The sequence below is a fragment of the Caretta caretta genome, chromosome 11 (assembly GCF_965140235.1).
Source record: "Caretta caretta isolate rCarCar2 chromosome 11, rCarCar1.hap1, whole genome shotgun sequence".
In the NCBI taxonomy this organism is placed as follows: Eukaryota; Metazoa; Chordata; order Testudines; family Cheloniidae; genus Caretta; species Caretta caretta.
The window spans coordinates 52,736,626-52,752,447 of NC_134216.1; the positions used below are offsets into that span (position 1 = coordinate 52,736,626).

The window sequence follows — 15,822 nt, forward strand, 5'->3', positions numbered from 1 at the left end:
TATCAATTGCCGGGCAGTTCAAGGGTCCCTCCCCCCACTGCTGTGTGCTGCTCCCGCCCTCTGCCTTGGAGCTGCTCCTGGGAGCCTCCTACTTGCTGTGCGGAGGGGGTCGGGAGGACAGGGGTGCTGATGTCTGGGTATCCCTCTGCCCTGCACCCGATCTCCACAGAGCAGGGGAGGACAGGACAGGGCCCAGGATGGAGGGAGCTTGCTGCCAGCAGCTGTTGTCTCAACTTGCTGATCTACTTAAAAGGGTAGTGTACTTAGAGTGGAGTCAGCGTACTTAAAGGGGCAATGCGCATCTCTCTCTCACATACACGGTGTGTGTGTGTGTCTGTCTCTCTCTCACACATGCACCCCCCCCCATCAGCACTTTGGAAAGTGGAAGGGAGTGGTGCACTTCAGTGGGATAGCGGGGGTTCATCATCACATTCAGTTCCCACAGGGAATGTTTGCAGCCATTGCCATGCATCTTTGTGTCTCCTCCCTCCATTCCTGCTGTCCTGTAGAGTGTGAGGCTACATTAACAACGTGTTAACCCTTGAGTGCTCGGCCAAGTGTTAGTTCATCATTTAGCAGCAAGGCATTCCCTGGAAAATATCCCACCCTCTGACTCCACCACCTCAACCAAGCTTCACAATCATCATAGCTGTGTACAGTATTAAACTGTTTGTTTAAAACTTATACTGTGTATTTGTGTGTGTGTACATATATATGGTCTTTTGTCTGGCAAAAAAAATTCGCTGGAACATAACCCCCCCCATTTACATTAATTCTTATAGGGAAACTAGATTCACTTAACATCGCTTAGCTTAAAGTAGCATTTTTTCAGGAACATAACTACAACGTTAAGCGAGGCGTTACGGTACATACTTCTGTAAATTTTGCTTCACGCAATGTTTTTAATCAAATATTACATTAACATAGACAAGCCATCTCAACTGTCTCACTTATAAAGATATTTTACTTACACCTCCCATTGTAATCCCATCAATAAGTGCCACGTACGGCTTCTGGCAGGTACCTAACAGAAATGTAACAATTAGGCATATGTAATATATTTTTGTACACTTAACCCCAGCCTAGAAGAAAATACCTCTGACACACAGATATTTCACTTAACTGGCTGTAGTTTTAACAAATTACTTTATACAATAAAGAGATAAAAGGATAAAATGTTAAATTCATAATGAATAAAGTTATTTTATGTCACCACCCAACAATACAGGTACTTGAAGTAGTTCATAAATTATATAAAACTTCAGTATGATTTGTCAGTTAATTCTCTAGGGGGCAAGTTCTAGAAACACTTCTACCATCCTTAAGAATGCATTTAAAAAGCAACCAGTGAACAAACCTACATTATTTTTAAGACTGTAAGTGTGTCAATACCTAAACATCCAGGCTAACTTAGGAGGAGCAAAACCAAGGTCCCAGCTTCTTCGAGGACAGCTTTTTTTTTTTTTTGAATGAAGCTATGCTTTTTAGTCAGTATTTTAAATTAAATCTAAGAAACTGCAAAATCCCAACTCATGCAGTTATAGCAACTAGCACACAAAATGCAAGAAAATGTAGAGTTATAGTTCCCACATCAATTTTAACTCTCTCTTTCTGTATATGTGTATATATAAGAGGGTCTTTCACTACAAGATCCCCACGCTGAGTAGTGGGAAATAGTATTTAGCAAATATAACAAAGGACGTGCACTTTAACCCCATCACCCCAGATGAAAATGCAATATTACTACCTGGATTGCTAAACCGATTTTTGTACTACATGTCTACTTTGACTGCATAAATAAGATGCATTATTTGCTGACAACTTTAGATACCCACTAGAGATGCTTTCAATACATAATACAAAATCTCACTCATAGGAATGCTATCAGATCAAAAATATACATTTACTTTATATATGCTTTAATAAAGCCATGATCAATAGAAAAACTTGTATGTGCTTTAAAGGCAATGGAAAAGGTTTACATAAAGTCCTGTGTGTTCTTACTGTACAAACATTGTAGGATTCTGCAAAAGCATGAGAACAAGAAAGTAAAATGATAAAACTGATTTGTGCACCTTTTATAATCAAAGGAGAGATAACAGAAGTTAGATTCGAGAACAACATAAGTTGGATGTTATATTCTCAGGACTTGTTACACTTGAAATGCTAGAGAGATGCCACTGTAACACATCAGTGTAGACCAGTGTTTCCCAAACTTGGGATGCCGCTTGTTCAAGGAAAGCCCCTGGTGGGCCAGACCAGTTTGTTTACCTGCAGCATCCGCAGGTTCGGCCGATCGGCTCCCACGGGCCGCGGTGCGCTGTGCCCAGCCAACGGGGGCTGCGGGAAGTGGTGCGGGCCAAGGGACTTTCTGGCCTCCGCTTCCCACAGCCCCCATTGGCCAGGCACAGCGAACTGCGGCCAGTGGGAGCCGCGATCGGCCAAACCTGCGGACACGGCAGGTAAACAAACCGGCCCGGCCCATCAGGGGCTTTCCCTGAACAGTGGCATCCCAAGTTTGGGAAACACTGGTGTAGGCACTATCTATGCCAACAGAAGTTCTCCCATTGGCATAGATACCCAGAGGCGGTAGGTAGGTCAATGAAGAATTCTTCCATTGACCTAGCATTGCCTATAGGCAAGGTTAGGTCAGCTTAACCACACCCCGCAGAGGTGTGGATTTTTCACAACCATGAGCGACATGACAAGTCAACCTATTTCTTTAGTGTAGACCAGGCCTGTTTTAATAATCTAAGGGTGTTGTACGATAACACACTAACTTTTCAGAAATATGAATTTTTAATCTGAAAACATCTTTTAGCTACACCTGAATTGCCATACAGCATCAAAACAATGGTCCCTCTAGTCAGTATCTTGTGTCTCTGGCTGTAAATAGATTATTCACATAAAGGTCCAATCTTTTTCGGACTCCGACTAAGCTCCTTGCCACAGTAATAATCAGTGGAACTCCTGCTACAAATTGTTATGCAATGAGTAAAGCAGTATTGCCTTCTAATTTCATTGAGTGCTGCCACATTCTTACATTATTAGACAGTAAATATAGGAGTGCCCATTTTATGTATCTTGTCACATCTTCTTTGTGTCTTCTCTAAACTAAACAAATAATACTTCACAATTATCTAAAATACTTCATCTGCAAATCTAGGAATCACTTTCCCCATCACTGAAATATAGTTACTGACAACCCCCGAGATGAAATGGAGAAGCTGTTTAACAGTTTAAAATGGGAAATGAATACCATACTTAGCCGCACCCCTAAAACTATAAGGGATTCCCCACTGCCAAATTAGTGATGGGTTACCAAAACTGGCATTTAGTCAGAAATTAATACCTTCGGATTTAATCTTTACCTGTGTTACCAGTTCTATAAAATTAAATGTTGAATTTATGCTTTAGAGCCACCACTGTGAAAAATCAAAACCACAAATATTCTACAGGTATTTTAGATTTGGAAATTGCTTTGTACACACATACCAACAGCATTGTTCAGGATGTATTCTTCTCTGAAGAAATCTTGTGCTAGCCTATCTCCAACTTTTCCTGCATCTGTGATAGCTAGTAAAATAAGACAAAATTAAAACTAAAAATTGCTTTAAAAATTTGGTCAAATTTAACCAGCACAACAAAAATGACTTTGTAATATTAAATACTGACAATAAGCAAGGTCTTGTGTACTCTGCAAAATGGACTTAAATTCTATAGGAGGGGCCCCTGTTTTCTGCAGCACTCCAGTGCAGCAAATGGAAGTGTGACAATTACCAGTAGACTTCAAAATGTATTTTAATTACTTAAATACAATCAGTATCATCTTCCTTGAGTTATTTTCATTATCATGCATATTTTTCCCCACTAATTTCTTGTCATAATATATCTGATAATCTAAGTCCAGCTCTCATAAATTATGCCTGCAGCATTCATGAGCCTTTCCTACTGGTTGGCAGCTTCACAGTTTGGTTTCACTGGAATGATCACAGGAGGTCATGATCACAGAGGGAAAGCCAATTTCCCAGATAGCTAAAAACATTCCTATGAAAGATTCTGAATATTGGAAAATGAGGACCCAGTGCTGAGAGGACACTAGTTTACAATGAGCAGACAGGCTGTTGCATTTTCAGCCTCTGGAGCATTTTCAGGGTATATAGTTCTTAAATTAGCTAAAGTAATCTAGTAGGGAGTACACAAATGCATTGATCACTGTGGTCAGATCTGTCTAATAGGGTACAATCTTTATAGCAAGTCATAAATATAAGCAGGTGTTTTTTGCTGTCATGACTCTTTGGGTCTTTAATATCAGTGGGTTGTCTAACCGGGCCACCAGACTGCCAGGACAGATGCCCTCAGTAGCAAGGGATATTTTTGAGAAGGCAAGTTCTTCAAAGTGCTTCCCTCTTCCTACCACATTCACTTCAGTCACGCCTATTTTAAGTTTTAGCCAGCTACTCATAAAGAGTTATTTTTCAACCATTATAACAAAATTTAGCTGTCCTAGGGCAAATACAGTTTTGCTTTATCTCTGTATTATCTACTTACACTGAAAAGGAACTCATTTAAGATACATAAATGTTTTGCAGTGGCCACATTAAAACCTTGATGATTCTTGCACAACAGTATCTATTTACCTCTATCTCACTAATTCACATATGCCCTGTACTTAGAATGGGGGATATGAATATTGAAGTAACTGATCACTGAAAGTTGTATGTCACAATTGTAAAACAGTGACCAGGGTGAATTCAGCACATTCTCAAGTCCTTACCTCTGATATCACCCCCTGCACAGAAAGCCTTTCCTCCAGTTCCCTTTATAATTATTAGAAAGGTTTCAGGGTCTTTCTCCCATGTCTAAGAGGAAGGACAAAAGAAATATTATTCCCCAATATATAAAAATTCATTTAAAACCACTTTTCCCAAATGCTGTCTTTGGTCATTCTTCTTACTCCTTCCAGAAAATGAGCCATATCCTCCTTAAACTTCAACTGAGCCCTAAAAACATACAAAAAGCAGGACTTTGAAAATCCACAAATGCAGCTGAGTAGAAATTTCTCCTGGGTCAGTGCCATCAACCTCTGCCGAATCTATTATTTCACTCTTAAAAAAACAAGTTTGTATCCCCTGAAGAAACATTTAGTTCATGCTTGGAAGGTTAATTGATGTAGATAGGTCTTCCTGAATCTTCCAACAGACAGCTTCAGTGTCAATACCATCAGAAGAGAAACGGGAAGCAGCTGGGAAGCACTTGCTGCTATTAGAAGTATGTGCCCTGTGAGGACTATTGTCCTCATTCCTGGTAGGAGTTGCCACACCCTAGAGCAGTCAGCCTGCGAGGAGCTCCTACCAGTACTACCCACAGAAGATTCTGTGATTGAGATGGTATTAACTGGGGCTCAAAGTTCAGCCAGTAGGAGACCAGGGTGTTAAAGGCCCAAACAGACTGGGCAGGAAGTACATGACTTGTAGCACTAATGGATTTCAGCCAAATGAATTGACTAAAGCCTGGTCTACGCACAGCGTGTTGTACCAGTATAACTACATCAGTGTAGCATGTTTTTGTTTTTAACTGAAATAATTATAGTCGAACAGCCTCCCAGTGTTGATGCAGTTTTTAAAAGTGCATTATATTCATCTATTTTAATCCCTTTCCCATATGGTAATAAGCTATATCAATATAAACATTTATACCAATATAACTGCATCTGCACTAAAGAAGGGAGTTGAACCACTTTATGCCAGTATAGTTAAAGTGGTATGATTTCTACAATTGAGGATTTGGAGTAGTTCAAGTACTCCCCACCCCCAGCCCAGCTTACATAACCTCTGGAGAAAGGAACCCATATCACTACATATGCAACACTGTTCAGCATTTCACTAAAATGTAGGAAGTTAGTTGGGGAACCAAACTACCATGCAAATGTGGATTCTTCAACCTAATCTGTAGGTCAGGATGGTATTTAAGGACATGCCTTACTTTAAAACTGTGAGTAGTCTCACTGAATTCAATGGATCTACTCACACGTTTAGTTAGGTGCAAGTTTAAGTACCGGTTGAAGCAGGGTCTTAATGATTGGGTCAGTGACTCCATACAAGAAGTTACAGATTGATTAGAAAGAACAAAGAAGTGGCAGCTTTATATTTAAAACTGCCAGTAGATGTATGAATTTAGGCTGAGTTAAAATAAAGCCACTAACCTTTAACTGTGGATAAATCTGTCGAATCATGGAAAGATTTAATGCATTTAGAGCCTTTGGTCGATTCATAGTTATGACTCCAGCACATCCTTTCTTTTCCAATAACACTTCAGCTGCAGAATCTGTGTGTTTGGACATATTCTGTACATGCAAAAATAGGGAGACTAAGTAAAACAATGTATTTCCATGTTGAATAACCATACGGTATAGAGTATAATTCCATAAACATTCTCAAAACTCACCGTAACTGTGATTCAGGTCATTGTGAGTATTTTGACAGAATTCTAGACTAACATTTTCCAACACAACTCTCAAATTATTTAAAGATTGATTTATTTCAGCTACTCTTTAATATTGCTCCGAAAGCCATACTAAGTATATTATACTAGCTTTGCGCTTATTAATTTGCAGGAATATTTGGAAATATTTTGTGTTGTACATTCTGAAATACATTATGTTCCTCAATGTCTTTATTTAGGACATATGGTTGTGATCTTGTTTCACTGAGACTACCACGTTGAAAACACTTGCATCAGTTATGATGATAGATGTACAAGACTATTCTCCTACTCACCATCTAACACAGTACACATGGGATCATGGCAAATGGCCTTGTCTGATCATGTTTGACAATATTATACAAAAAAGTTACTCAAATGATTCATAAGCAAACTCAATTTAAAACTCAAAACTAAAATGTAAAGTCAGCAAACTAAAATATTCAGAAGACAATTTAGCATACTAGAAAACATTGTGTTTGAATCTACTGAGAAAAACAGAATAATCACTCAAAATATGTGGGGTGCCAAAAACTAATAAATCTATATTATTATTGTAAAAGGAATTTGTAGTAAACTCCAGCTGAAGTGTAACTGGAAACATTAGACCTAAACATTAAAAAGCTGAATTTACAGTATAATACTGCCATGATTGGATAAACTAAAGAACTATACACTTATTCTCTATCACACAAGGGGGAGAAGTTACAAAATCGGCTTTTAACACGACCAGATAGAACCCTATACTTACCAAGTGCTGTAGTATTATTTGTAATCTGTTGAATGGCTTTAATCTGAAACAAGAAAGCCAAGTTCAATGGTAGCTAAAGCATTTCAAAAATTAAATGCTCTGAGTGAGTTGCACTAAGCTTTGATAGAAGTTTCTCGCTGTACATGTCAAGTCAGTGGCAGGTTTTCTTAACGTATACAACTTTGCACAATTCAACTTCTAAATTATGGTTAGTATGAATAGTGTACAAGCAATCACCCTGTAAAGTCATAAACAACAGACTTGTCGTAAATCACTAAAATGGGTTTTTTTACGTGTGTTTCTAGCATTCTAAATAGTTGTTGGTTTTAAAGGAACAGGAAAAAAAGAACAAATAAATAGCATTTGTCAACACGTACAAACCACTGCCAGTTCTGAAGTGCCTAGAAGTTTCAAAGGAAGTTTGTACACATACAGAAGGAAGTCCTGACTATAATCAGCAGCTTGGCTCAATGTCCAATATTTAGTAGGCATATTACAAAAATATCAGTGCATGTTTCAGTGCTTCAGGAATATTTTCTAGCCCTGGCATTTCTGCAATTTTTTTCAGTTTCCCCTATCATAACCTCTAGAGACAATTATATAAATTAGTTATTTGGGGACAAAATGTGCTCTAGTTTATCTGGTGCGCATTGAGAATAACTCAAATGAAATCTAATGAGTTATGCACAATTTACATCAATGTATCTGAGAGCAGATTTTGGCATATAGTCCTACTTTGTTGGATCTATAAACTATTTTGTTTTGAGAATATTGCATAGTTACTTCCTCTTTGCTATCCTGCCCCATTCTTGGGAGCAGACTGAATGATGCTTGCCAGAGTTCTATGAGACCAGATTTTTTTCAGTTTATCAAGACCTATGGCAGTTTGACTATAAAAGATGTCTTATATAACTTTTATACATGTACATGAATTGCCAGTGTGCAATCAACCACATTATCAGTGTCCTAGTTTATATCACTTTCCTCATTTTATTCCCAATATTATCCTATTGTTGGCTTTTCCATACCTGAAGTTCATTAACAGAATATATTTAAAAGCATGCTGCCAACTACTTTTAGGCCTGAATTACATTTTGCAACAAGTGGGAATGTACAAAACCTAACATGAACGAGCTGCAGGAGGTGCTGCATGGCCTGGAGGAACAGATACCTTGAGCTCCAGAGCCATCCGCTAATATCTATTTCCATCTGTAGTACAGAGCCCCTGACCAACACCCCCAGCCTTAGTAAAGGAAAAGGTACCCCCAAATCTCTTGAAAATCAGCAGTCATATATTTGTCTGTTGTGGGCTCTACAACTAGCTAAAAGACAAAGAGAACAGAGACTCTAGCCCCTTGGACAAAATGGTTAATTAGGGCACTGTGTCTGTGTTGGCCCTGCTGGAGAAAGTTGCTGCAGATACAATTGTATTGTGGCCTTGATATCTTCTTGATGACTTATCTCATTTTACTCTCTCTGCAAGGGCTGACAGGATAGGTGAATGAAGGAGAAGCAAGAATATCAACTCTGGAAGATCAGGTACAAGGGGTCTCTACCCAGGTGCAGAGAAGCCGAACAGACTTATCTTCTCTTAAATCTAAAGTGGCAGACCAATGGAAGGTCACCACAATACTTTGAGAATTAAAGGAGTACCTGAAATAGCAGAAAGTGAAACCCCCTAGAATTTGTTCCCAGGCTCTTTTCAGAAGTGCTCAACCTAATGGATTATTTTAAATTTGACTTAGAGCACGCAGTTCCCTAATTCTTAAAGCCAGCCTCAAATGCCAAATCTCATGTACTGGTAATCAAACTTCTAATACTTACTGTAAAAGAGGGAAAAATGCAGCTAGCTCAAAGGGGAGGACGACAGTTTGAGGGATACCAAGAAAATGATTTTGCAAAAGATGTGGCTGAAGAGACCAGACTTTAGAAGAGCTAGGGAACTTGCCAAGTAATGAAGTTTCAAATATTTTATGAAGTTTCCCACTCAGTTCCATGTCAAGACATTGAAAAAGTGCCTCTGTTCCCAAAGCCATAAGAAGCAGAAAGTTCACTGCAGATTATTTAAAACAGTGGCTCTCAACCTTTCCAGACTACTGTCCCCCTTTCAGGAGTCTGATTTGTCTTGTGTACCTCAAGTTTCACCTCACTTAAACTACCTGCTTACAAAATCAGACATAAATACAAAAGTGTCACTGCACACTATTACTGAAAAATTACTTGCTTTCTCATTTTTACCATATAATTTTAAAATAAATCAACTGGAATATAAAGATTGTATTTACATTTCAGTGTATAAAGCAGTATAAACAAATCACTGTCTGTATGAAATTTTAGTTTTTACTGACTTCACTGGTGCTTTTTATGTGGCCTGTTGAAAAACTAGGCAAATATCTAGATGCATTGATATACCCCCTGGAAGACCTCTACATATCACCAGAGGTACACATACCCCTGACAAATCAATACATACTATTTGTTTGTGATTATACAAAGTGTGTGTGTAAGCTCAGCAGTGAAGTACATCAAAGAGATGACCGGGGGTAGTGCAGATCCCTGTTGCTCAGCAGGAACTTGAGGGCTCCCATTCCATCTTTTAAAATAGTTGCCAATGGGAGACACTGGTGCATTGCCACACCCTACTGCTGGGGGTCCTCAAAGCCTAGCAGCTTGACATCATCGGTGAAAGATGGCTCTCCTCCCTGCAAGGCATCAGACAAAGGCACACAGGACCTGAGGGATATAGCTTCACCCCTTATAGGCAAACGCAACAGAAAAGACGACAAACGCTGATTGTGGAGCTACATCAACCAGTAATTTCTGCCTTCCCTATCACCACCTACTTCCTCCCTCTCACCCTGTCCCTTTCCCCACCTCCCCTGCCTCCAGCCCCTGCTCCCTTCCTCTTCCACTTCTCCATTTCTTCCCCCATCCTAACACGTTCTACAATATCAGGCCCTGAGTACATGAACATAGACTTATATAGAAGAATCATGAGCTTAATCTGATAGCTATGCCCTTTGGTACAGACACTTGCAATCAGCAGGATCAGTCAGACTTGTCCCCTGTCAGTTATGCTCATTTAATATGAGGAAGGGAAACTGAATGTTTGGTTGTAAACCAAAGGAACAGGGGCATGCAGCGTGGGGAAAATAATCACCAGAGCATCTCACTCAGAACACCACACTATATTACCAATACCCTGGTGTTTACTTTGGCAAACTGAAAAGATTATAGTTAAGAGATTAATACACAGGAATAACCTTGACATACCAGTTAAGAAATATCATGTTGGCAGAGTGCATACTTCCTTTCTATCGCCTTATAATGTGGTTACTACCTTGTATTCTAGGAAATATAGAGTGCCTGTTAAAAATATAGTTTAAATAGTGGCTATCAGCAGAGCTCCGGGCCTGGATGGCATCTCCCTGGCCTACCCTCTCCAGAACTGACTACTTGGGTTAGTTTAGTTTATAGTGTTAAGTGTTTCACAATGGCTGCTTTTTCACTGTGATTTGCTTTTTAAGTGGTGAATGGAGAGATACCACTCAGGACAGAGTGGGACCGCGATGCCCTATACCAGAGGTTCTCAAACTGGGGGTCGGGGACGCCTCAGGTGGTCGCAAGTTTATTACATGGGGGGTCGGATCACGAGCTGTCAGCCTCCACCCCAAACCACACTTTTCATCCAGCATTTATAATGATGTTAAATATATTAAAAAGTGTGTTAAATTTATAAGGGGTGGGGGAGGTCACACTCAGAGGCTTACTACGTGAAAGGGGTCACCAGTACGAAAGTTGGAGAACCACTGCCCTATACTAATATCTAAGACAACCGGTCACAGTTGATAATAGGCCAAGTTATATATGTTATGTGGTTTTATGTTTTTGCTTTAACCTGGCTGTGTTCTTCCCTCTCCTAAGCCTCTCAGATCCCCTTACTACCGCTACTCTTCCCACCTCTCTCTTCACCAGAAACATGCAGGAAAATTACACCCTACATGACTGACTTGCATCAAGCCTCTGGAGGCGGTTGCAACTAATGCTGATGTATCTACCCCATTCCCTGAAGCATCTGGCAAGGTAATCCAAAAATCTGTGGAATAAGTGTCTGAGGCATTTCATCTGTAGACTCTCCCACCTCATGGAATTCTGTGTAGGGCATAGGTTGAAGTGCAGTAGAGCACATGACACAAGCACTGTCATCCTTGTTTGTAAGGCCACACGTGACAAAAATAATTAACATCACCAAATGGTCCTCCAGCTCAGTTTTATTTCCTAGAATGTAAAGGAACTCAACACGCCAATTAAAAGAAAGTATACTCATTATTAAAGAAAGCAAAGGTAGATATGTGGTGTTTTTGCTGCAGAAGAGACACTTGATGTTGGATATTAAAAAAGTCCTGTATTAAAATCACAAATGAGTTTGATTCCCCATAGTTTAAATTCCAGGGTATTATTAATTAAGAGGTCTCTTGGTTTTTGGTACTGTTTCTCTCCCTCTATGTGTGGAACTTGCAAGCTGCTAATTGTGTTAGTACAGATTTAATAATTTTATTAAGATAATGTTCTAAGACAGAGTCTGTTCTCAAAGCAATTCTTTGTAACAACAACTACTCACACAGAGAGAGACTCAAAGCAATACTCTGTAGCAACAGGAACAGTACCCAGAGACTCCCCGCCCTTTTGTTATATTCATCTCGCTTTGTTAACAATTGTGATTAAAATAGAGATAGAGGATGTATGTGGATGGATGCTTGGTGTGGATAATAACTGAATGATCAGGGAGGTGCCAGCCTAAGAATCCAGTGTCCATCGGCTGAAGAAGGCATCAAGTGGAAATAACCAGAGGACCCCCAGAGGGCAGACTGGAATCCACCCAACAGCCTCAAGAATGGGAGAACCAAAGAACAAGATAACATCTGGCAGCACTCAGGCGTCAGGAATGTGCCATCTGCTGATTGATTCAGCAACAGCATGACGAAGCAATTCCCATAGACTGGCATAGGAAGAAATTCCTATAAAAATGGACTCTAGAAAGTGAGAACTTTGGGGTCTGATTCTGTAAACCAACTTCCAAGAGCATCAGATGAGCATCTGACAAGGCCCTGCTCCCTCCTCATGTCCAGACCACCTGGCCAGTGGCTTGGCATGAGCAACTCTAAGGTTGGTAACTATAACAACAACCCTGCAGAACGTGTGTGTGTATATAAATGAATGTGTGAATAAATATGAAATTGAATGGAATGTTATAGCTGTAACTAACTGCTTACTATGATTTTCTGTATTCACAATAAATGTGGCATTTTGCCTTTTCCCCTTTAATAAGATCCTGCTGGTTTTTATTTTATTGGTATAACATTGACACTGATTAGAATGAGTGCAATGCCTTGATGTTTCTCATTCAAATCCAGAGGAGAATCCATACACTTCCATAAAGTAATGGCAGTAACAGTCTGAGTCACTTTCACTAGATCAGGGCAGATTTTTAATCTGTAAAACACCATAAATGGATCTGAACTAATCATTGCTTATATGCAATCTTCTATAGGTCTTTCTCTAAAATATATAGAGAACTCTCTCTCTCTACTCCGTTTCCTGGGGATTTTAATCAAATGCTTGATCCTCTTGTGAACAAATCTCACTCTCAGGGAGAGTACCCCACCAAAACTAGAATGACCCTAGAATTGCACATTGAAGACATGAATATATAATCACCAAATATCACAGTCTCAATGGGTAGGGACTATACATATTTTCCCTGCCACATGGGTCCTATTCCCATATAGATTTCTTTTTGACCTCCAGGGGCTTGGTTAATTCTCTAATTAACTCCTCCATTAATTGCTTTTTCTGATCTTGCCCCTATAATTCTTCAGACAACAGCCCCAGGTTGGAAACAGCCCCATAGATGGAGATTTTTTCACTTTTATCAGATCCCCACTTCAAAATTTTTATTTTATTGTTGTCTATTTTAAGGGTATTAATTTCTGCCATGAAATATTTGGCAAGTGTCCCAAAATGCAGGTTGAGTTTTAAAATTAAATGTTGCAGGTTGCTGCCCACACCCCAGGATAATTTTAATCATAGATATGTAGGACTAAAAGTGACCTTACGAAGTCATCTAGTCCATCTGTCAAAACCAAGGAGGGATTAAGTATACCTAGACCATCCCTGACCGGGGTTTTACTACTTTAGACAAGGATTCCCCATCCTCCCAAAGTAGCCTGTTCCAGTGCTTAACTATACTTATAGTAAGTTTTTCCTAATATCCAACCTAAATCTCCCTTGTTGCAAACTAAGCCAGTTACTACCTGTCTTATGCTCAGTGAACATGGAAAACAATTGATCAATGTCCTCTTTATAGCAACCTTTTCCATGTTTGAAGACTTAAGTTTCCCCTTCAGTCTTTTTTCTTAGATTAAACATGCTCAATTCTTTCAACTTTTCCTCAGAGCGCATGTTTTCCAAGCCATTTGTTTGTTGCTCTACAGTGGACTCTCCAGAACTTATCCACATCTTTCTTAAAGTGTGGTGCCCCAAAATGGACAGAATATTCCACCTTTGAAGCCTCACCAGCGCCAAGTAGAGCAGAACAATACAACTACCTCTTATGTGTTGCATGCGATAACCTGTTAATAGTTCCCAGAATGACATTTACCTATTTAGCTACAGCATGACATTGCTGGCTGACTCCTTCAATTTATGATCCATTATAACCTCCAAGTCCTCTTTTGCAGTACCACTGCCTAGCCAGTTATTCTCCATTTTGTATTTGTGTATTGGATTTTTTCCCCCTTCTTAAGCAAAATACTCTGCATTTATCTCTATTGTATTTGATCTTGTTGATTGCAGACCAATTCTCCAATTTATCAACATTTTAAATTCTAATCCTGTCCTACAAAGTGCTTACAACACCTCTCAAGATGGTAATATTTACAAATGTTAAAAGTACAGCTCTACTCTGTAATCCAAATCATTGTGAAAATATTGAATAGAACTAGACCCAGGGAATCCACGTGCTATGTCCATCCAATTTGACAGCAAACTATTCATTATTATGGCTACAGTGTTGCAACTAGTTATGCACTCATATAGCAATTTAATCTAGACTGCATTTCCCTAGTTTGCTTATGAGATTGTCACACAGGACTGTGTCAAAAACGTTAAAGTCAAGAGATCACCTCTACTGCTTCTCATATCCACTGGGCCAATTACGCTGTCAAAGAAAGAAAAGGAGGACTTGTGGCACCTTAGAGACTAACCAATTTATCTGAGCAGAAGCTTTCGTGAGCTACAGCTCACTTCATCGGAGGCAGGTGCCACAAGTCCTCAGTTTCTTTTTGTGAATACAGACTAACACGGCTGCTACTCTGAAACCTGTCAAAGCAGCAAATTAAACTGTTTCAACATGATTGTTCTTGACAAATCTTTGTTGGCTATTACTAATTACCCTCCATGTGCTTACAAACTGATTGCTTAATAAGTTTTTTTCTATTCTCTTTCCAGGTATTGAAGTTACATGGCCTATTATTCCCTGGGTCCTTTGTTAACCATTTTTTAAAGAAAGGTGCTATGTTTGCCATTCTCCAGGAATACTGCAAGAACTCAAAGGTGTGGCCTACAACACCTAATTGTAACTGACCAAAATTTGCACAGCATAAAAAGAAAAGTTATCTTCTACGAACTCCTCATTATTAAGTAGTGGGAAGATCTTTTGTGGCTGATTCTTTTAAATAGCACTTCCCTAAAACAAGAGCGACTGCTAAGGGCCAACTGTAAGATTATGTGCCCTGGCACTGACATAAACTGGCAACACTTTTCCATGTCAGACTGGGCAGGGTGGCTTCATCCCTGAAGGAGCCAGACCCACAGGTGTCCTCTCCTTGCCCTAGGGAGGAGGCGGGGACTCACCAGGGGGCAGTGCCTCGGACTGGGCAGGGGCGGGAGGGCTCTCTGGGCAGCTGTAGGAGGCCACCTCCCGCTCTGGTCCCGGGGCGGGTCAGTGACAACGGGACGAGAGGGACGCTCTGCACCCACTTATCTAGGGCCCATGGGTGACCCTCACATGACCAGGGACAGGCACCCAAGGGAGCTGGGGGGCGGCGTGACCGTGACACACCCAGCCCCCGGGCAGGGCCAGAACGGCTGACCACTCCCGCGCCCCTCCCTGTCCGTTTCCCGCTCGCTTTACCTGGGGAGCTGCCTCACCACCAGACCCCAATGCGGCCCCATCCCCAGTAAGCAGTGAGAGACCGCGACCTCCCCGCGCACGCCACACGCCGGCCAGGACGGCGCAGCCAACGGGCGTCAGCCAGCCGCGCCACCACGGCACAGACCGGAAACAAGAAATCACCACCCTCCGCCGAAGCCACAGAAAGCGGAAGTGACGTACAGGCTTGTGACATTAGCATGGCCTGGACACGTATCGGCGGAGGGGAGTGCGCCCCCTACCGCTGCTGCCCGCTCTCCGCCCTGGGCATCCACGTGATCCCGTAGCCAGCTCTGCTCCGCCCACCACCCCGACCTAGCCACGCCCAGCCCTGGTGTGTCCCTCCCCCAACACCCCGACCCAGCCCTAGTGTGCC

At 40.8% G+C, this 15,822-nt stretch overlaps 1 protein-coding gene across 1 annotated transcript in view; it reads right to left on the minus strand.

Moving 5' to 3' along the window:
• The window catches only part of HIBCH (3-hydroxyisobutyryl-CoA hydrolase), an 86,228-nt gene extending 70,628 nt beyond the window's left edge, over positions 1 to 15,600 (minus strand). Inside the window, exons 1-6 of the mRNA XM_075118024.1 lie at positions 15,429 to 15,600; positions 7,235 to 7,277; positions 6,206 to 6,346; positions 4,778 to 4,862; positions 3,496 to 3,576; positions 972 to 1,024 (exon numbers count right to left, since the gene is read on the minus strand). Of these exons, the coding sequence (XP_074974125.1) occupies positions 972 to 1,024; positions 3,496 to 3,576; positions 4,778 to 4,862; positions 6,206 to 6,346; positions 7,235 to 7,277; positions 15,429 to 15,469 (444 nt within the window). The 5' untranslated portion in view covers positions 15,470 to 15,600. The remainder of the gene's footprint in view (positions 1 to 971; positions 1,025 to 3,495; positions 3,577 to 4,777; positions 4,863 to 6,205; positions 6,347 to 7,234; positions 7,278 to 15,428) is intronic.
• Between the last annotated feature and the right edge of the window lie 222 nt (positions 15,601 to 15,822).